At 38.6% G+C, this 23,546-nt stretch overlaps 1 protein-coding gene across 1 annotated transcript in view; it reads right to left on the bottom strand.

The window, feature by feature from the left end:
• Macrod2 (mono-ADP ribosylhydrolase 2) overlaps positions 1 to 23,546 on the bottom strand; it is a 1,925,774-nt gene that overhangs the window by 1,463,796 nt on the left and 438,432 nt on the right. The window contains exon 4 of the mRNA XM_051144748.1: positions 14,159 to 14,188. Coding sequence (XP_051000705.1) covers positions 14,159 to 14,188 — 30 coding nt within the window. The remainder of the gene's footprint in view (positions 1 to 14,158; positions 14,189 to 23,546) is intronic.

Genomic DNA, 23,546 nt, shown 5'->3' with positions numbered 1-23,546 from the left:
AAATAGTAAATGAGATAAATGTTCTTTGTTCCCTCTTGAAAACAGAACCAGTGACGCAGACTGGAGAGTCAGGCGGGGGTGAAGGAGGGAGGTACCCACTGGCTGTCTCCTCATCATGTGCCTATCATAAACACAATCCAATTATAGCTTCTCCTGAGACAGGTCACAACTTGCTCCCAATCATTCCACCAGTCCATCACTGACGTCACAGTCCTGTAACTGGTCCAAAGTATTCCCATGTAATGGCACTGAAATATTCAGAGAGGAGAATTTAAAAACTGGCAACACTTCCATCTCAGGTTCTTTAAGGGGGGAGATAAAGACACAAAAATAAGTATATTTCCTTCTCGGTCATACGGCTTGTTAGGATAAGCACATAAATGTTCTTGTTCCTTATCAATCACAAGACATTTATATCTCCATTTAGCAAAGAATTCCACAGCACCCTCTAAATACTTGAATAACCAAAAGCATTTTTCCTTTCTATATACTTTTCTGTCATCACTAAGCTTCAACTTAAAAAGAAACCATATTTAATGATCACATGACTTAACCAAAGGTAAACTTTGAGTGAGTTCAAGCAGCTGCATACCTGATATGTCACTGCAAAAATACTGGAAAGCACACTATTTCCGAAGTAAATCAATCTGTATTCTAAAATGTCCTTGAATTCAAAGTCGGATATTGATTCTTACTCTTGTTTCTGAAGGGCTGGAACACTTTTTTAAAAAATAAAACCATGAGTTTAAAGTAAAACTTTCAGGTTTTATGTCCGACTATTCATACTTGAGTACTTTGCTTTATTGTATTGGCAATACAGGCTGAAATGGTCAAGGATTATTACGACCTCCAAACCAGAACTGAAAATGACAAAACTCTAAAATTATCATAATAGTACTGAACACTAATAATAGGTGATAATTGTTCATTATTAATAATGTACCAGGGATTATTTAACTCATACAACTAATTTAGCTTATATATAAACCTGAGAAATAGCAAGGATATCACATAATATATATAATCAAATCATCATTTATCATATGGCTATTCTTCAATATAGACATATTCTTGAACATATTATATGTTTTATTCATCTTTGTAGATACAGACACTACAAAATATCAAATATATTCATTTAGACAGGACATTAAAATTTGCCCCTGCTCTAATAAATAGTTTTAGATATAAATTATAAATAAATAGTTATAAATGAGAGTGATATTATTTTGATCCTAAATTATGTCATAAATGAAATATAATAACAACAGAAGTGAGAGAGATGTGCTTTACTCAGTTCTGCTAACATTTGACACAAATCGCTAAGAATGGTTTATTTTAACTTTCACAGTTTTTTTGAGTTTTCCTATGGCTAGCCTCTCTTTTGTCCTGAACATAGACAGTCTGTGTCATTTTCTCTATTCTCTGTTCTCTATTTCTCTTGCTTTGTCAACCATGACTCACCTTGAAAATCTTCTCTGTATGCCTAAGAACAAAGCCTACTTTGCAGTCACTGGGTGGACCATTTTATACTTGAAAGGAAGGATGAGTTAGTTAATAAAATAGTTCCAAGTTTTCTTACATCTTACTTATGTTATGTCTACATTAAATTATTTATTCAGTGATTCAAGTGTGGAGGAAAGAATCTTTCATGTCTATTATTAAAGTGTCCCAAGAATACCATAGTGAAATCTCTAAGTATTTTTGTTTAATATTATGCTTCTCCTGTAAGTTACATTGTTTTGTCTCCATGGAATTAAGTTCTCTCATTAGATGTGAAAGTGTGGCTAGCTGTGACATCTCACCAAGGAGATGGAACAGTTTATCATTATGAACTTTCCCTCTTTATTTCTAGTAATATGTGTTGACTTAAAGACTATTTGTCTCCTTACTTTAACCACACTAATTCTCTTATAGATATCATTTGTAGACATATTTCTATCCTTTCATGTTCAAATATTTGAACTTTTGAATCTATTTTTTACACTACTGTGTTTTTATATGAATTTTTTTATTTTTAGATCTTTGTACAATCAAGTCTTCTATATTATGATGGTCTGAGCCTCTGACATGTGGGGAATGAGTTTTCCTACTGACCTATATCCACAGCAAACTTTTAACTTTTTATTTAGAGATAGGGGCTTACTAAAGTTCCCAAACTGGCCTTGAACCTGTGATCTGTCTGCCTCCCAAGGATCTGGAACCACAGGCCTATTCATCAGGCCTGGCTTGTCTTTGATTGGGAGGTTTACAGTATTCACACCAAGGAATTACTGCAACTATTCCCTTCAAGTCTTTAAACAGGCTCCCTTTAGTAAATCAGTTTGTTATATTATTGATAAAATGTATGGCTTCTTCATCACCTTAATCTAGTAATAACATCTGGGATTATTCCATGACAGATTTTTGTCTTCCGTTTTTAATGTTATAACCTAAGTGTGTGTGTGTGTGTGTGTGTGTGTGTGTGTGTGTGTGTGCGTGTGTGTATACACATACATACATATATATATACACACATGTGTATGTGCAAATATATCATAAATTTTACAAATTTGACCAAGTGTACAGATCAGCACTGGTAAGTACATTCCTTCCTAGTACTGTGCAATGTGGTAACTACCCATCTCCTGGAAATTTTCATCTTTCCAAACTGAAACTCTGAATCCACTGAATTTAAAATTGGTGCTGTATCCTTCCTTCCCTCTGATAATCACCATTCAAGTCTAATGTCTCGCTTTGTTCCTTGAAGACTAGTCAGAGCTTGTTCTCACTTTAGAAACCCTTAGATAAATCTGGGTTTATCTAATGTTATAGAAATGCTGAGACTCACTGATTTTCCCCTGAAGTTAGTTGTGTCTGGAGGCTTGGGAGTTGCTTGTTTAGTAACTTTCTTGAGATAAAATATGCCTGCTCTATGATGAGTAGTTTCAGATGGCTAGGCTTTTTTTTTTTAACTTGTAAGCCTAGGTTCTTAGGCAGTGTCAAAGTTTCGAGCTATCTCAGTTGTCAATCATCAAACAGACAGTCATTCTGCATAAGTGCTTTGAGAGCATCAGACTTCCATTGTCTCCTAAAAAACATTGTGTGAGTGGGAAACTGAGTTTACAGTACAATGGCTGTAACCGTGATGAGGGTTGGAAAGCTTTAGTTGACTATGGAGTCTAGCCACTGTGTTATTCATCCTGGCCACACTGATCTTGTATCATGTATCTCTACAAACGGAATGATGACAGCACCAGAGGTTTTAGAAACACTACTAAGGCTGAACTGTACAACACCTTATCAACCTTAGCCAGAACCTGGCAAAGAGCTAGCCTTCCATAAATGATAATTCTTGTATTACTCCTTGAGCCATCCATGCAAAGATTAGGTGATAAATACCTAATTTATATCATACATTCTGCAGTTTCCTGGGAATACAGCAGGTACACAAACCAGACACAATCTAAGCAGCTGTGTAATCGTCACCTGACTTTCAAAGAGAAGAAACAGGAAGGATGACATTCCCAATATGTCAAAAGGTATAGAGAGATGCCAGCACAGCCTACTTATAGAGAACACCTAATAGTGGAAAGGCTGTTTGCTATAGTTATGCTTCTGAAACCCAATGTAACTAATGAGTTATGTTGTTTCTAACTGTAAGAAAAATTAAATGTGAAGCTTTGTGAAAACTGTTTGGTCTATTGCCGGAAAACTGACCTACTGCTGTGGGCATCATTCTGAATTTGTCAATAGGAAATGTTCTGTGTGCTCAGTCTTGAGAAAGTTGGAGAGTTAATAGACATTTAACCTAACGGGGGTTTTTCATTCATTGTGACTGCTTTGAGGTCTTTTGAAGTACTTATTTCTATTTACTTTGGGTCATATATATATGCCTCAGACAGAAGCAGACCAAGTTTTATACAGTAATTTCTGATTAGCACATCTTGCCCATTTCCTAGAGAATGCCCAGTAGTGACCGCGTCCTAGGGAATGCTTTACACCGACCATTTCCTACAGGATTCTAGTACTGGCTATTTCCTAGAGACTGCCCAGTAGTGACCATGTGCTAGGAAATGCCTGATACTGGACTGTTACCTAGAGAGTGCCCAATGATGACAGTTTCCATGTTGTTTGCTGTGCACTGACTAAGTGATATTGTCCATCCATGAGTTTTGAGACTTGGACACATATAAACACAGTGCCGAACCTCCCTCTAAATTCATATCTTTGTATGGATGTTCTCAGACTTCAACAGAGAAGCTTCTTTGTGCAGAGGACCATAGTTAATACAGAAACACAAAATGGGAGAAGCACAGAGAACAAGTATCAATGGAGGGCTCGACCATAAACAGGACATTTATTCTATACCTCTCCTGCACAGCTCAGGAACCATGCGTCTCAGAAGAGGGGTGGAAAAACTGTAAGAGCTAGAGATCAGGGGGTGCTGGAGTGAAACATTGTTCTGTGGGCATGACAGGACACCCTAAACCTCACAGAAGCTGTTGTAAACTGCACACAACCAAGCCAGTCAACAGATTAGCAGGCAGTGGTGAAGAGGGTCATAAGCCCCAAGTACAAACTGAGGAGCCATGGGCAGCTGACAGCATCGGAAGGAGAGAAAATCAGTTTTCTCTAAGAGTGTAGCTTCTGGTAGGTCAACCACATGCCAGTGGCTGGCTTCAGGCCATGAATACATGAGCAACACAAATAACTAAGTATGTTTTTTTAAAAGAGTACATGAAGTTGGGAGGGGGTAAGGAGGCATGAGCGAGCACAGAGGTTTTCAATCTGTGGTTTGTAACCCCATTAGGGGTCAGATATCCTGCATATCGGATACTTATATTATGATTCACAACACTAGTAAAATTACAGTTATGAGGTAGCAAGTAATTTTATGGTTGGGGTCACCACAACTGTATTTAAAGGGTTGCAACATTAGGAAGGTTTAGCACAAGGGGTGGGAGGTGAATGTGATCAAAATACATTATAAGAAATTCTCACAGTTAATGACAATATTTTTTTAAACCCTCAAGTGTTCAAAAATCTTCAACTCTCTGAACTGAGCTTCAAGTGAGGCCACCCTCTCAGGCCTCTCTGGTCAGTGACCTCAGCAGCCTTCAGATGGTCTGTGTCCCCTTTGTTGCCATTTGTACAAATGATCAGATGTCCTATGAAGATTGTACCTTTTCTTAGCTTCCTTCAAGGCTGACCATCACTCTTCCTAGGATATTCATCCGATAGCTCTAGCTGTCTGCTAATTCTAAAGTCATTCCTGTTAGATTCTTTGTTTCATCCTGGTATCAAGTATATGCTAGAACATGAAATAATGTTATTTTATTGGTCCTCTCCATGTACCTTAACTGATAAGCTCAGGGCAGTCCTGCCCTAAGGCAATGTTTAGGTTTCTTTCTCCTGGCCTAGCAAATGTTCCATGAAACTGGAATACCACTTTCTCTAGTATATAATTAGTTTATTCTCTGTGTATCTGCATGTTTGAATAAAAGTTCATAATGCTCCTACTGCACAGATGAAATGGTGTGTGTGTGTGTGTGTGTGTGTGTGTGTGTGTGTGTAAAATCTCTGGGCTCATTTGTGGGTAATTATCAATTATCTGTATTATCTTTCTATAAAAGAAACACTCCTCTACCACATGTAGGTATTGTGTGCTTTGTTACCCCACAATTCCGGTTATTCCCCTTTATTTGAATACAGCAATGCCATATCGTGCAATTATCCTGCACCTTTCATCTCTCATGCTTACGCCATAATGATAATAATGACAACTGCAGTAATAACCATTTATCCAACACTTTGTATTTAAAAAACACTTTACAATGAGCAATTAGTTATTCCACCCCATTGAAGTAGTTTGGTGTCATTATAATCATCTTTCCAGAGGTGGAAACTAGTATGCAAAATAACGAATTTGTCCTAAATTCAAGGACAGAGCTGTAGCAATCCTCATGGTGGGGCTCTCCATGAGCATAGGACTGGATCCCTGAGATTTTTCAGGGTTGCTTTCACTGAGAACTGCCCAGGTTAACGTGTCTGGACAGCCTATTGGATAGCTACAGTTTAGGGAGTAAATAAAAGAAGCAGCAAAGAATGGAATAGCATTTTGTTGCTGTTGTTGTAACAACCCTGTTTCAAGACAGGGCTTCTCTGCGTAGCCCTGGCTGGCTGGCCTGGACTCACTCTGTACAACAGGCTGGCCTCACACTCACAGAGATCCACGTGCCTCTGCCTCCCGAGTGCTGGGATTAAAGGCGTGTGCCACCATGCCCAGATAAAAGAGCATTCTTATCAGTGCCAAAGGCAAGAAGGTTTTATAAGTTGCTCCCAAGAATTTGACCCCATGTTTTGTTGCTGCTAACCTACATCAAATACAGTAACCTGTGGGGTGATAGGGTCTAGTTGCCCTGCAACACAGTGGGCTTTAACCAGAAGTATTTTATCAGCACTTATGTTTCCCACCATGTGCATAAAGTCCATTTGCTGACACTTATTGGGATAAGTGAGAGATATTTAAAATAGAAATTCAAAAAATGTTTCTTTTTATGGTTTTGAGGAGATTATACATTAGCACAGATACTCAGGGGCTGTGTGAATGTACGTGTGTGTGTGTGTGTGTGTGTGTGCGTGTGTGTATGTGAATATGTGTTAGCATGTATGTGAGTGTGGGGAAATGAGTATATGTCAGTATGTGTTAATGTGTGTGTGTGTGTTAGTGTCTGTGTATGCTGTATGTGTGTTAATACCTGTTAGAGTACTTTATAACAAAATCATTAGCTTTCAAATATGAACTTGTACTGCCAGGAAGTTAGGCCCCATTTAGTTAGCCCAAACAGTAGGAGTGCATATAAAAGCCTAGGATTTTTGCTGAGGAATTTCTACAACTGAAAATATAGCTTTTGGTATTTAAAACAAAAATTGTTCTGTAATTTAAACTCCTAACTTAAAGCATCATTTAATAATTTAAGCACTTTCTGGAAGAATTAATTAACTCCGTATATTTTTAAAGTTAATCTAAAATATACAAAAATCATATGAAATATTCTTCACTTATAAAATTAATTTAAAAGTTCAAATGCAAAAATAAAATGAAAATGAATTAAAAATAGAATTCAGATGAAACATAAGTATACAAGATTTTTATAAAATTAAAAAATGGCAATCTTTGATAACATAAAATATGTATATATTAATAATAACATGTCAATAATAGGCTACTTAGATCAGGAGGTTAAGAGAACAAAAACTTATTCAAAGTCAAGCTGTCAAAAAAGAAAGTTGTAACTATGAACATTTGCTATTTGGTGAAACATAACTGAAACATGCCTTTCTCTCTATGTAATCTGTGGAATGTATATACCCTGTATTTAATTCCTCTACCTATAAAAATACACATTGTTCTCTATAGTTTTCATGTAAAGAAAATGTACTTTGAAGAGTTATGTGAGTCTGCCATTACAAGTTCTTTCAACCACAAAAGATAATACAATAATTTAAAATAATTACTATGAAAATATGCACAGCATCCTCAGGTTGGCTGCTTAAGTATTTTTTTAAGGTTTGTTTTTTTCTTCCTGAGTCTTACTCAGATAAAGAGATTAACTTTCAAAAGCAAAATAGACAAAACCAAAATATCTAAATATGTTGATAATCCAGGATTAGAAATAGTGATATTTTCTAAGTATTCACTATACTGTAGGAGCTGCCAGAACCATTAAGATGAAAAAGAACTTCTAGAAGTTCACACCTATCCTGGGAACGTTCACCAGGGCCACACTGAGAAGGAGCACTAGTCTGCAAGGGCAGCCCTCTCCACAGGCCTAAGAGATGGGGAGAGCCACTTAGAAGGCAAGCAGCTACACAGTAAGCTCAAATGACCTTACGATTTCTAGCCTGTTCACAGCAGGCTCATAGTGACCAGAGTTAGCAATGGAATGGCCATTACATTGGAACAGTGTAAGGCAGACATGCGACTTGAAGTCCTCTCCCCACTCCTTCACTAGGAAGAACACCTGCAAGCCCTTTGGGCAAATGGCAGGCATGAGAAGGGCAGCTAGGTCAAGTCAAACTCCCAATTGATGAGGAGTAGGCCCATGTACAATGAGAAGCTGGGGTTGGATACGGGGACGAGGTGACAGGTGCTATGCAGGTGAGGTGAGGATGTGTGGGCTGTCTGTGCTGATGGCCTCCATCAGAACGCACAGGTGGTTATGATGGCAGCTTCCTGTCAACGCCACCAGGACCAGAGCTCCTCACTTCAGTTCTGTCCTAATGCATTTGTTCCACCTAGGGTACCATTTCTGGTCTGTTCAAGGGAACTGCTTTATCAAGGTTCAGAAAGCAGAACAGTGAGAAGGCAAGACACGATGCCATATAGTAGAAGGCACATCCAAATGAGCCATCCCTCTCTGTTCGTACAGAAATACTACCTCTAACAGCGTAACTCTTCCGGGAAGATTTCTCTGACTTCTGTTGACAACTATTTCTATTTCATGTATGTGTCCTGTACAATGAATACCTTAAGTTTTTAAAATGCTTATTTGTGTAAGTAGATAAGCTTTGACTGTGCTTAGTTCTACGGCTCTTTATTCCTTAATATCAAGACAAACACCCAAGAGGTAACCCGTAATTAGGAAGGAGGAAGAGAGGAAAGGGGGGAATAAAAAGAGGTTGGGATTGATGTATAAATGAATGTTCTCAGACCTGTCCTGGATCCTGATCTCCATCCCCTTCCCTCTTCCCTTCCTCCATCACATCCATACCCTCTGATCTACTCTCGCAGACTTCACTACCTGCAGTGCCTAGGCTACATGCCACCTGAAGCAGTCTAAATATAAACCTAATTGCGTATGCTTTAAGAGCTTAGCCTTTCCTGCCTAAATAAAATGCCACGGCCTCTTGCTTTCTCTTGCCCTGCTGCTCTCCCAGGCTGGAGAGACTGTCACTCTCCCCCCAGGCCCAAGCTGGGGCACTCTACCTGCTGAGTACAGAGCAGCTGTTGACCTCACTACCAGCCAGGTTTCAGTTACTCCTGATGGGCAAGCATCAATACCGTACCCCCTTTAACTGGCCTTGGTTCCTGGCTAGGAGCCATTATCCTAGATTTCGCCCAGCATGCCTGAGGCCTAGATACATGTGGAGGGTTACTGGTATATATATAAAGTAAGGAATCAAGGTATGATATACAGAGAAATACAGAAACAAGGTATGGATTTTGAGCCATTTAGTGATACATGTACAGTGTAATGCATTCTGTGTATGAGAGAAAGGTAAGAAAACACTCCGTTCTCTTGCAAATGATTAACCAGCAATCCATGGGCCCACAAAATAGCACAACAGATAAAAGTACTCACTGTTCAAGGCTTTCAACATTTGAGCTCCATCCCCAGAATCCATGGTACATAGGAGAGTGTAACTATCATGTATGTACCTACACACACACGCACACACACACACACAGAGAGAGAGAGAGAGAGAGAGAGAGAGAGAGAGAGAGAGAGAGAGAGAGACAACAACCACAGCACTACTACTACTACGAGTAACTACTTTAGTAAAGAGTTAGTTCATGAAAGTTGACTCAAGACATGCTTCAAGGCTGTTGCTCTTTAGGTTAGTACTCTAGGCAACAACCCAGAGACAATGTAAGAGAACACTTCTCAAGAAAACTATCCCGCCTTTAAAGACACATCAAATGATAGTAACCATTAGGACCCTATCAGGGTATCATCTTAAATCAAAAGAGCCACATCAAATATGCCCTTGGGATTCTGGGGGAAATGTGGGAAGTTATAACTATTACAGTGACTCTGCCACAGGGAAAGTGCATTGATTGGATAATTGATGATCAATACTGCAAACATTAGTTGTGGGAATGGTGATGAGCGTTTGCATAGATGAGCATCTGTGTATGGAAATAAGTGCTGGGCGGGTAGAAATTCACAGCCAGTGTCTACCTGTGGGACAGAAATTGATATATGATTGCACTCCTCTCAAGCATGCACTTGACGTTTCCTTCACGTGGACTGTCTTCACACATAAAATGGTCGTTAGCATCAACCCAGAATTAGAAACTTTCTACAGGTAGAACTGTTGAGCAAGCTCAAGACAGCTGCTGTTAACCTAAGACCACAGAATTTTGCTCCTATTTGGGCACACCTGGAAGGCATAAAGAGTCAAAAAAAATTGGGGGTAGAGAAGACTCAAATAAAGTGCCCTGTTTCCATATTAGGCAAAGGGCTTTCACGCAACTCATCCTGGCATGAGTGTTGAGTTTTTATTTGGCAATACTTGCCTACTGTCACAGTTTTTAAATGCAGTCTGGCATAGAATCCTCAAGAATAATGTATAGCATTATTTGTATTAATACAAATAAAAGTGATTCATACAGAGTTATTCTATCATAGATGCTGAAGTGATGAAAATGGCAAACAAAATCATGATGGAAAGAAAAAAAAACATTGGCACTGCTGGGAACTGTCGGTGTACGTGTCTTACATTATGGTGCAGGTGCTTGGACAGACTAACACAGAAGAAAATCTGGTGGTAAGCTCTGCTTCATGTTAATTATTGCATAAATGGAGTACAGATTATCTAAAGCTATAAGTTTGAAGTTTGTCCTTGCCTATTATATAATGGGCTGGATGGAACTAAGTTCTTTAATTCTACCTGTTATTTCCTACTAATTACACTTTTCCATAAAATGTAAAGCTGTCCATGATGATTTCTTTTGTATTATATGTTCCAAAATACCAGCATATAAAACCTGGTGTGTACAAGACATCCATATTACAATGAATAAGCACATATTGCAATGTTTTCTAAGACTGATTGACCTTCAGACACAAGGAAAAACATAAACTTGGGCATAATCCAAGGGTACCATAAGATGGCAATGAACTTCTGCTTTGAAGATATACTTTTTCCTCAAACGGACAGACTCTATTGATACCAGGGAGAATGAACTAGCAGACCTGAAAACAGGCAGCTGATGTAGATGTTTGTACTCAGTCCGCTTTGATAATCTGAAAGTACATACAATGCTTGAGGGTTTTTTGTTTGTTTGGTTGGTTGGTTGGTTTTTGTTTTTTGGGTTTGTTTTTGTTTTTGTTTTCGTTTTTTTGTTTTGTTGGGTTTTCAAGACATGGTTTCTTTGTGTAGCCTTGACTGTCCTGAACTCGCTTTGTAGACCAGGCTGGCCTTGAACTTGCAGAGATCCGCCTGCCTCTGCCTCCCGAGTGCTGGGATTAAAGGTATACATCACCACGCCCGGCCAATGCTTGTTCTTTACTAATCAGAAGCTGCTATTTGAAAATATCAAGGGGAGGATCCAAAGATTTGTCATAGAATCAGAAGGTCAAAATTCAGTACAGAGAAAGCTAAGAATGTTCCTTAAGTTCAATTTTTGAATAAAACCATGCAAAAATCAAATTTGTATTAGAGAACAATTTAGACAATTCTAGAAGGATGTAAATGAATTTAAGCCTCTTGCGAGCCTGTATTAAGGAGAAAACAATACAGCCATCTCAAATACTCATAATTTATCTTTATGATATCACTGGGTTGCTAGATTTACAATTCAGAGATTGTAAATCATGATGAATTTGGCAATTGTGTATATGAAGACAATAAAATGTATACATTAGGGAAACAGAAAACTGAGTTGGCCTATTTTTACTGTAAGTATGCAATTACATGTCATACCATTGCTTATGTATCTTCTCAAGGAGAGTAGAAAAGCCATAAAAAATATAAAGCCAGTCACTATGGCCAATTATTTTTTCACATACCAGTTACGCACACATACATTTAAGCACTTGACAGAGAACTAATCATCCTGGCAGGTGTATACTTGCAGCTCATTGCTTACTCAGCAGTTCCTCCTCTGTAGTAACCAGAATAATTGTTTTTGATGATAATATTGCTTCCTAAAATTAAAAAAAAAAAAAACTACAAGGAATGCTAAGAATAAATGTTTTACCAAAATCAGTATGTGAGATTTTATGAAAATCTGCTGCTTGAAGAAAAAAGAAAATTGACTTATCCTTGAAGACACCGTTTTACAGTTTTTGCCTTTCTTATTCGTCCTTGCCTACATTATTTATGATGGCTAGAGCACAGCAGCCATCACAAGCCCTGGGTAACTGACCTGCACGCTCAGAGGAGAGAACAGAGTTCGATGCTCAGTGATACCATGGACTATTGTACAGCCATTCCATTCTACCAGCAGCACAAGTGACTGTGGAAAACAGGGCATTGCTAATATTGAAGATAGTCTTGTTTGGGGTCTCTCACCCATAGTAAGTGGCTAAAATCACTTTAACTAATAAAATTGGCTGAGTCACTCTTTGAAAATAATTGAAAGCAATACATGAATGATCTAACCCATGCTTTGCTATGAGTTGACAAACATATTCATGTAAACTCCATTTTAATTTTACACTTTAGCCATATTAGTCAGGTCTCCTAAAATACTAATGTGCCTTGTAGGAAAATCACCCCTATGAAATTTATCTTTAAAATATTTTCTTCTTATACTGTACCTAGAGGGGAATTACCAAGACTCCGGCCCCTAAGGAAAAATTTCCCTTCCGAATCTCTGGGAATACAGCAAAATATATGATGAAAAATTCTGTAGATTTATATTTCCCTTCTTTACAACATAACATTTTAATTATTTGGGAATTTCACACAATGCACCCTGATCACACACATTTTGATTCCTCCACCATCCAAAAAACAGAAGAGAAAAATAACACACCAAGTCCAATTTGTGTTGCCACCATATTCACAGGATCATGGTCCAACTCCCAGTGGCCAACCCCTTAAAGAAAACAGAACCCTTGCCCATCCCCCGGCCAGAAGCCATCAACAGTGGTGAAGAGCTTCACTCATCACAATGTTTAACTGGCTTCCTATCTAAACTGTTTCCAGTGGAGGAGGTGGGGACTTGTTACAGAAGCCTTCAATGTCTCTCATTACCAATTATGCGATTTATATTTTCTAAAATAATTTGCAGAAGATGAAATATGCACACTGTTAATCTTCTACTATTCTATCTCCTGGCAGGCATTCTTGCGAAGTCATCACATCACTTCAGGAAGGCCGTGTCACTCGGATTGTATTTCAGGGGAGGCATGGGCTAAGAATAAGTAGCTCTTTCGTGCTGTTTGCACAATAGTCGGCTTCAGTCCCACACTCTTCCACAGCATCCTCCTACAGGACATGCGCTGACAACTGAGAGCATAAGCAGCACTTTCTGCTTTAGACCCTTTTCCGTCATTCCAAATCCCAAGGGTCGACTAAAATTCAACAGTTACTATGGTTTAATTTCCAAATAAAGGTTATACCAGGATCTTCGATGAAGGCCAGTACATTTTTTTAAGCTCCTTAAAGTGACACACAGTCCTACTTACTATCTGTTGCCTACACGAAAATGAAAAACAATAACAAAACAGTGAGGAAAAGGCAAGTGGGGCCAGGGAGGCTAAGCCAATCTACGAATATCTGGGTCTTCTATGGAAACTGTCTTATCTGGACACTTTCTCCCCTGGTATGTGACACATACTGTAGCCACAAAAGCATTCTTATTCCTAATCTAAAGATAAAACCGTAGTTGCCAGATTCTATCATTTAAAAAAAAATCTGCAGTGTTGGAATCTCTCCCTCTCCTTTCACTTTGATGGCTTTCTTTTTCTTCTCTTAGCTACACAAAAGTATAGCATCAAAAGTGATTTCTCTTGCAGTTTCCAAAGAAGTAGGTAACATATTAAGATCTCTAGATACAAAGTCATGAGAAGCAAAAGCAAGCAATTATGGTTAAAAAGAAAAGAGGGCAAAGCTTGCAAAGACACGGTCACCTTAGCATTCATGTTAGCAAGTGACTCTCATCTACCATGTATGTGTTCATGTCAACAGAAGACGGTCTGTGTGTGTGTCTTACATCAAAGGCGATAAGAAAAACAGTTGTGAACATATTCTTAAGCCTGTTAAAAGAATAATTCATCAAACCAATGGCATTTCTATTATAAAATATTTTCTGGAATATTAGTTTTGTAGGTGATAACTATAGCAAAATTTGCTTGCTATGGTATCACAGAGCTTGCTAGTCATCTTCTGGTTAATGTAATGAAAGTGCATTTGAAGTTAAGCCATATTCTGGACTTACCACCACCTCCTCCGAGAAGACTGGCATTTGCTGTCAAAGAAAAGAAAATAAATTTTATTTAAAAACACACAGAAGAACAGTGTATCAGAATAGTTAAAACAGAAACTAGTAATGATCATGTATCCTATTCAAATACGTATAAAGTATTTTCATACAAAGACAGACTTTACCACTATTGTGCCAAAGCATGAAAATTAGTGTTTCCCGTTTTTATCTCCTTTTTTCTTCAAATGGCTATTTTTATATATCTCCTTATGACAGTGTTAAGTATATATTGAAATCCTTTTATTCTCCATCTATATCTAAATTGATCTTCTGAGTTTTCCATTTTATGAAATGTAGATACAACAATACTACTTTGGCAATTTCAGTGATTTCAAAGGACAATGTAACAAGAAAACATAATAATAGTTTAAATTAAATTAGCAACCATCAAAAAAACCAATCTCAGGGCATTTTGCCGTAATAAGAATAAGTCAAACTTTTCCTACAGCAATAGACTTATTTCTATATATAGACTCTATTTGGGAGAAAGATAGAAATGTTAAACAGTGGTATGTGAATTCTCACCTATTTATTCAGAAATTCAGCCTGTGTATTCCTGGAAGGAAAATAGATATAAGAAAGTTCCAAGGAAGTAATCTTAAACACGGTTTTTATATCATCTACCCTATGGCTAATGGGATATTGTGAGAGAAGGGGGCAGAAAGAGTGTAAGAGCCAAACGAGAGAGAGAGAGAGAGAGAGAGAGAGAGAGAGAGAGAGGCCACCTTCTGGGAAAGACACAGACACTGCAACCATGAACACACAACTGGTGGTGTCAGCTTTGGGTCTGCACAATAATGAATGCAATAGGAAGGCATGAGTGAAGGAGAGGCCAGGGGCTATGTTCTTCATGATGAAATGCTCATTATGCATACACTTAGGCAGAGGTCTTGAGCTGCAAACCCTGTAGTCACCTCAGGACAAGGATAGAGAGCTCTATTCCGTGGTCACACGGATGGCTCCCGTTAAACTGAATGGGCCTCACATCAAACCAGAAGTGACAACTACTGCCAAGTAGCTGGGAAGGAGGAGTAAGGGATGATACAGAGGGCAGGGAGATGAGAAAGGGTCACAGAGTAACCAGAACGCATTGCATACATATAAGATAGGAAAGATGTTTTCTTCAAGGCTGCCAAATACAAATTGCCAAAACACTGTGAATGTAACATATATATGTAATTCCTGATCGTTTCATGGTTCTTCCTGCTGTAGGTTGTTTATTGTATATGTGTATAATAATATAAATGTATATGTAAAAAATTTAATAAAAATTGTTTTAAAAAAGAAATCACCAAACAACAAAATTAATTTTTAAAAATCAACTTTGATTCCACTCAAGAAGTAAACTTTTTTGAAGGTTGTATTGCGGACAATTTGCTGTAGTACTAAACGATGTTAAGCTTATGTTTATGCTAACATAATAACCTTCAGGTGGAATTCAACATACACTGCAAAGGCTGGGGTGTGGCCCCTACATTAAACTATAGGTTCTCAATCAAGATGTCACTGTGCTGCACTGGGCTTTACTCTTTACACTTGGCACTGTTTATACATGTTATAAAGAGGTTTTTCATCAGCATTATGAAAGCAGGTGGTAACCAAAAGCTTCTTCCTTTTGTGGAGAATAATACTGAGTTAACAAAAAATTAAATAAATTGTTTAGGAAAGAGGAGTCTTATGCTTCAATGTTTCTGTGCATTCCATAAATCATGCAGTGCCATTACCTAAGAGGAATAAATGTTGTTAGTCATTAGTATTAATAATTCAATCAATAAATAATGGATTGTGTGAAGGACATGTGCCCATACTCACAGTTCAATTAGACTAAATGTGTGATAGCTTACTAATTACTCCAGCAGTAAAGAGAGTATCATAAAAAAGCATGGAGATCATATGCCTTGGAAGATCCTTTCAATATGTCAATATTAGACCATCAGACTCTGTCTCATGTGCTATTCCAGGTACAGAGCTGTTCAACAGTGGTTCTATTCTCCCCTCAGGGATTTTTCAAAAACACAGGCAGAATACAAGTGCCACTAATCAATCAAAAACTGAACTCTCTTCTGATGTCCTCTTACCATTCGCCTCCAAACCCCTTTGGTGTCATACTGAAAAGGTGTGGCATTACACAAACAGCAGCTACAGTCTGCCCAGGTCCTGCCTTGTGACTGCTGAGATCAGTTTGCCACAGGAGCCTGAAAACAGTGATGAGAATTCTCATTCGTCTTTACTCCCTGGAAGACGAAATACACGGCAACCTGCGTGTGTCTCTTGGTTACCCCAGCCAGTTCCTCAAATCTTACTGCGTCTGTAAAACCACACGTCATTTCACACACCTGCTTCCTCACCAACCCTGTTTGACTGAGAATTACTTTCCTGCCTGTGGGTTTTCCACACCCGTGACATTCTATCTGCTGTCTTCCAATTTTGACTTATTCATTTGTAAGGAACAAAATGTATTTCCAACAATAAATAATAACAAAAATAAGCACTAGCTCTTCACTGCAAGCCTCACGCCAAGGAGCACAATAACGCGCTGTGGTCTGTTTGCACACATCATTCATCAGTAAAGGTGGAGTTCGCCTGTTTCGAGGGCCCCGCCCAGCGCCCATCTGTTTAACCAGGCACTTGTCCAGTGCATGAGTAGCAGCAGTAGGTGCAGGACTTGGACTTGCATTCTTTGCCAACCCCCAAGCCACTTTATGTCAGTGTCTGCTCGTGCCTAGATGAGCCTATCTGTAACACAAATCTACAAGTTATTTTCTGAGATGGAATTGCCAAAAATAGGCAAAGCGAAGTTTTATTATGACTTTTCCTCCACAAAACATCTCAATTACTATCCAACACTCACTCAGCAGACAAATTACTATTTCTCCCATTTTAAGAAAATGAAAATTATTTTTATGGGTTTGAAGATATTTAATTCCTTCTTAATTATTTCTAATAAAATAATATATATCCCAATTAAATACAAAACTTCTTGAAAATAAGATCTGAACTTAGTACTTTATTCTGCACCCAATAATTTCTAAATAAATGCAGTAAATTGTGAGATAATTGACAGGGTTAGTCAATTCTCTTTTCACATAAAAAGTACTTATTTGCTGAAATACAGAAGAGCCGATCTTTGGCCCTACTTATTCTCTAAAATCATGGACTATTACAGAGCTCTTAAAGTTTAGTGGAAATGCTAGTAATTCAAAACATATGAAATATGTTTCTATATTTATCAAAATGTCTTGCTAGAATGGCAATCCTGTTCTGGGCTATTCCTAGAGAATCAGCATGTGAGGCAGAAGGTGGGACAAAAATATTATAAGCATGACACCAGTGTTTCTTTTTATTGTATTTTAATTTTATTAATTTATTCAGATTACAACTAAATTGTTATGCCATCACTAGTATCCTCCCGTTCCTCCTTCCCTCCCACTTTCACCCTATTCCCCTCCCCTAGGTCTAAGACCAAGGGGGACCTCCTCCCCCACTATGTGGTCATAGGCTATCAAGTCTCATCTTGGTAGCCTGCTTATTCTTTCTTTGAGTGCCACGAGGCCTCCCCACCAAGGGGAGGTGGTCAAATATGGGGCACCAGAGTTCATGTCAGAGTCAGTCCCCGCTCTCCACATAACTGTGGAGAATGTCCTGTCCATTGGGTAGATCAGAGTAGGGGTTCGATATTTACTACTTGTATTGTTCTTGCTTTAGTGCCATAGTTTGAGTAGACCCCCCCTGGGCCCCAATTCACCCATCAAGATGTTCTTCTTGTAGGTTTCTAGGACCCTCTATGTCCTTCTATTTCCCCATCTCCTATATTTCTCTTACCTAGACTCTAAGTAGGATGTCCTCACATCTATCCCAATCTCTCAGTAAGTGAAGGCTTTGGTGGGACATGCCATGTTTCTATAGTAAGGTTTGGGATCTCTTCTTGGAGCAGACTCACTAACTAGCACTTTTCAAACTCCCTACAATCAAATGTCTAATTTATTACAGGGGTGAGGAGCAAAACTGAAATTGTAGTAGTTACTTCAAAGACTGAATGTATGCACAACTCACACAACCTGTCCCAACTGAGGCACAACTCACACAACCTGTCCCAACTGAGTGGATCTGTGATTTCCCTTCTCGCTCCAAACAAAATGACTGGTTTCAGTGAGGTGTTCAGTCTCGATGTTCACAACAATAAAATTTTGAATACAAGTAAGAGAAAAACTTTTCCTTGAAGGTAACTTCATAGAGGCAAACATGGTAAACTTCAATAATATGTGTCTGTGTGTCTGTGTGTGAGAAAGAGAGTGTGTGTGAGAGAGCTTGTTTACTGTTGCTGTGATAAAGGCTATTTCTAAAAGCAACTTGAGGAAGGAAAGGTTATTTGGTTTACAGGGCCCCATAATCACTCAGGACAGGTGCTCAAAGCAGGACCGTGGAGGCAGGAACTAAAACAGAGACCCTGGAGGAGTGCTGCTTCCTGACTATGCTCTCCTGGGCTTGTTCAGCCTGCTTTCATATACAACCCAGAACCACCTGCCATTGGTGGACCCTACACGCTGGTCTGGGCCCTCTCACATCCGTCATCCTACAGGCCAGTCAGACAGAGGCAGTTTCTCAACTAAGGTTCTCTGTTCCCAGATGACCCGAGGTTGTATCAAGTTAACATAAAACTAAACAGAACACTATACAAATGATAGAATTTACGGCTTGTGGGAATTTCTTATTCCTTTTAAACCCAAATTTAAATGTTCAATTAAACTTACCAAGTTTTCACATGTATAAATGTATTATGCATTACATGTATTAATGTATTAAACAAAAAATTTCAGTACATTGTAGGCTGTCCTTCTTGGGCTAATCATCCTTAAAAAATTTCAAAAATTAAAAAATTAAAAAATAAAATAAAATAAAAAGAATACAGCAATTTCCAATAATATACTATTTTATTTTAAAATAAAACTGATATAATTACTTTAAAAATTTTTCTCCTAAATATGCTATGGTGTATTTGTCTCCTTTAGAAGAGATTAGTTAAAAAAATAGTAAAAATAGGAAAGCTCATACTCCTACTCTGGGATGGACAATGAAAACGCTGACCCAAAAGCAAAGCACGTTTGATTTTAATTCAGCATCATTACTAAAGAACGGAATGACTTGAACAAATCACCACAACATCATTACTAAAGAACAGAATGACTTGAACAAATCACCACTCTCTCCTTTACCTTCTGTCAGAAAACAGAATCATTGAGGAATGGAGACCAGGATTTAAACTCTTCTGGCTCATTAATGAAAAAATTCTGGAAAAATGTACACTTAGTGGAAAAATGCGCCAATGCCTGTTTAAGGTTTTGGTCAGCACAAGGGAGGGCAGCAACATCAGCACCACAGCAGCCATCTTGAGCTTGTATTTCTGGATAACAAGACCACTCAGTTTGACGGCTTTGGTGCAATAAAATCCTGTTCAACAATCACAAGAGCTGTTCACATTCATTCCTTAGAGTGAATGTATTTACTCTGTGTATCTTGTTATTATCTAGAGTCAGGGGCAGGGTACAGGAACACACTGTGTTGGCCAATGGACAAATGGAAGTTACTGGTTCTCTTCCTCTATCTCAGTCGATAAAATAAATTCAGGTAGTCAAGTTCATCTCTATACTCCGAACCATCTCACCGATATTGCTTTTTAAATTTTTATTTATTTGTTAGTTTGTTTACTTACTTACTTATGTGTATGGGTATATTGCTTGCTTATATGTCTGTGAATCATATGTGTGCCTGATGCCAGCCAAAGCCAGAAGGTCTCAGATTCTCGTGTACTGTAGATACAAACAGTTGTTAACTTCCAGTTGAGTACTGGGAATAGAAGAGCAGCCAGTGCTCTTAACCACTGCGCCATCTCTCCAGCTCCACCAGCGCTCTTTTATTTTTAATGCTTGCATCTTCCTTGCAGTTCATGAGTCTGAAAGAATCCAGTCTCTTATCTCCCCACTAATTACCTGTTCCTGTGCTTCATTTCTACCTCACCCTAAACGATCTTGTCAAACAAGCAACAGTCTGAGAGACTAGTCTTCAAACATTCCACAAAAGTGTTTGTGCAGGGCTTTTGTTTGCTTTTCATCATATTATACAGGAAATTATACTTGTTTTCATCTGAACAGAATCCTGGCCACCTAGCTCTGTTTATTTATTCTTATTTCTTATTACAATGGAGCACATGAGATGTCAAAATTATTGTTGGCAACAACTTCCCCAGGAGCTCTACCGAGAATACCAATTTCATTCACAACATGCTATTACAAAAGGAATGTCATCCTTTATAACGACACACTTTTTGTTTCTTGTGCTTTGAAGTTCAAAGTACGAAGTGCTAATAAAATAAAATGAAATCCCAAGCACGTGTCTTACTCTAGAACACACGACACCATGCCAGTGACCACCTCCACTGACAGCTATGAGATACAAGCCGCACAAGCAAACGCAGCCATCAGCTTGGCAACAGCCTTGAGTTCACACTTTACTACACCTTCCAAATAAGTTCTACAGAATGCCAGAAGTTAGGAGCAGAAATATGATTTTCTGCTTTGAAGCTGATGAAAAGAAAAGTAAGAATAGGTTTAAGTGCTTAGCACGCAGAATGCAGGTAGATACATATGATGAATACTTTACATTTCACTCCTACTGCAGAAGGCAAAAGAACCACTGATTATTCCGGGCCCTGTATGGTTTATAGATGCTGGAACTCACCATGAAGCGAAAAGCACAACACGAAAGTCCTTTGTGCTGATAAGGAGGTGCAAAGCCACCACGAATTGCAAGAGTTGCCTGGAATTATTAACATCTATTGTGCACGGCAGAGCCACCCAACTGAAGTGCAGGCAAGGAGCTTCAGCTGCCTGTTTGTCATCTCTCCTCACAGGCTGACTCTGGGTGCTCAGCAACTTTGGAAAATGCTTCATTGGCCCAATCCCTTCATTATAAAAGTAATGGAGCCAGGTGTGGTGGCGCACACCTTTAATCAGAGCACTCAGGGAGGCAGAGGCAGGCGGGTCGCTGTGAATTCAAGGCCAGCCTGGTCTACAAAGCGAGTCCAGGACAGCCAAGGCTGTCTTGAAAAACAAAACAAAAAAGAAAGAAAGAAAGAAAGAAAGAAAGAAAGAAAGAAAGAAAGAAAGAAATAGAAAGCTCAAGAGGATCTAGGATTATGGAGACACTTGTCGAGAACCAGACGGAAGAACAAGCAGTAAAATTAACCTGGACCTTCTTACCACTACACGTATACAAGCGTGTGTGTGTGTGTGTGTGTGTGTGTGTGTGTGTGTGTGTGTGTGTACCCCTAAATTCAAAAGTGGCTACAGAGACAGTATACACAAAATCTACTGAATGCACTCTATTGACAATCACTAATTGATGAAGAACACAGGAGCCTCAGCAGGCAGCTCCTAACATTCCACAGGGAAGGCAGTTAACACTAAATCAGCAAGTGCATCGTGCTCATCCCTGTGCCAGCCTCATCCTGCTGAGAGTATGTTCTGGATCAATTGTAATTTCAGTAATGATAACACTGGCTCAGTTACAAAAAGGGGATTACTTGAGTAACCCAAGCATGGGTTTTCCAAACAATTAATGAACAGCATCTGTAAAGGGATAGAGGAGATATGAGTTCAAATGCATTACGCCTGCAAGAATACAGGAAACATGAACAGTAGTTTTACCTTGCTTTGACGGAAATAAAAGGCCTTGAATATAAGCCAATGTTCATTTGAAAACTAGATGATGTTCTTATCCAAAATATTTATATGTTCATATATGATATACATTTTGCTTGATAAAAAGTAAGCTTGAAGGCTACCAAGGAGAGACTTGATACCCTATGAGCATATACAGGGGGAGGAAGTCCCTCTCAATCACAGTCATAGAGGAGGGGAGTAAGGGGAAAATGGGAGGGAGGGAGGTATGGGAGGATACAAGGGATGGGATTACAATTGGGATGTAATATGAATAAATTAATAAAATACATAAAAAAAATAGAGATTTTTAAAAAAAGTAAGCTTGACCATGTTCCTTTATACACATACTATTTGGGAGGCTGGCTAATCATTTCACTAAAACAACCCAATACCTTAAAAAAACTGTTGTACAATTTCCTTGTTTCTTATTATATCTTTCATATAATATTACATATCCTCTATTTATCTCTGCAATAAAAGGTTTTTGAAGGATTTATTTTATAACACACTTTATGTTAAAGTAAATGAGCCAAAATAATAATTCTGTCATAGTAAATGAATAAGAAGTTTGAGACACACACACACACACACACACACACACACACACACACACACACACACACACAAAGAAAACTCAAAAGGGAAGGATTTGGGACTAGTAGACTCCATTTCAGCAATTATAAAGTTGAACATTCATAAAGACAGAGGTCACATTTGTAAGAATCAGCAAACCAATTGTGCTTTGCACACCAAGTATTGAATAAATATTTATTAAATACATAATGGAATGAGTGGAAATGAAGGAATGGGAGAAAGAAATTAAGAAACACATTTCTAGGAAAAACGAGAGGGCTACAATGTTGTAGCTGAGTACAGCTGTGCTAAGATGGAACTAAGCAAATCTAGATTCAAACCTAGTCTATCACTGACCTTGAGCAAGTTTCTCCAGGCCAAATGATTAGCTAATATCTTAGGGCCTCTGATTACTCATCGATTATTTGATAAAAATAACAGTCGTGCCTGAGCTTTGTGGAGAAGAGTGAGAGTGGTGATGTAAGTAACTGGCATCTGGCACGCTGAGGCTGAGCAAGGTCATCTCCTGAAGCTGTGACCTTCATTACAGTGCACTCTGACCCATACCACGTAAAGCATCCAGGCATAGCTGAAAGCCTTGCAGGGCAATGGGCTGTTCCATTTTGGAGAACGGCATTTCCCTAGCCATACCCTCACTTGACCTGTTCTATGTTATCATGGAGAATGGGGGTAGAAAGTAGGACTCAGGAAGAGGAGAGCTAGAAACAGGCTTTTTTCATATTCTTTTTCTCAGTTCTATCTTTGAGGCAAAGTCCATTATAAATGCTGTTCTAGAATTTCATAGGGAGAGTGGATACTGGTATTTTCTCATATTTTAACTCTTTACTTTCTTTCAGATTGTGCTGATTCCATTTTAAAAGAAGTATGCTATTTGATGCCAGCTTATTACTTTGCAAAGTCTCTTCTCTGTGACCCTGTTCTCTGCCCCACGTCTTCCCTTTTTCTAGCTATACTGGGGGTACTTGGGGGGGGCTGTCATGAGATGGTGAGAGAGATAATAATGGGTTGCAGAGTTTTATGGCCTGGCTCTC

The sequence above is a fragment of the Acomys russatus genome, chromosome 4, assembly GCF_903995435.1.
Source record: "Acomys russatus chromosome 4, mAcoRus1.1, whole genome shotgun sequence".
Classification (NCBI taxonomy): Eukaryota; Metazoa; Chordata; class Mammalia; order Rodentia; family Muridae; genus Acomys; species Acomys russatus.
This window is presented reverse-complemented; position numbering and strand designations above follow the sequence as displayed.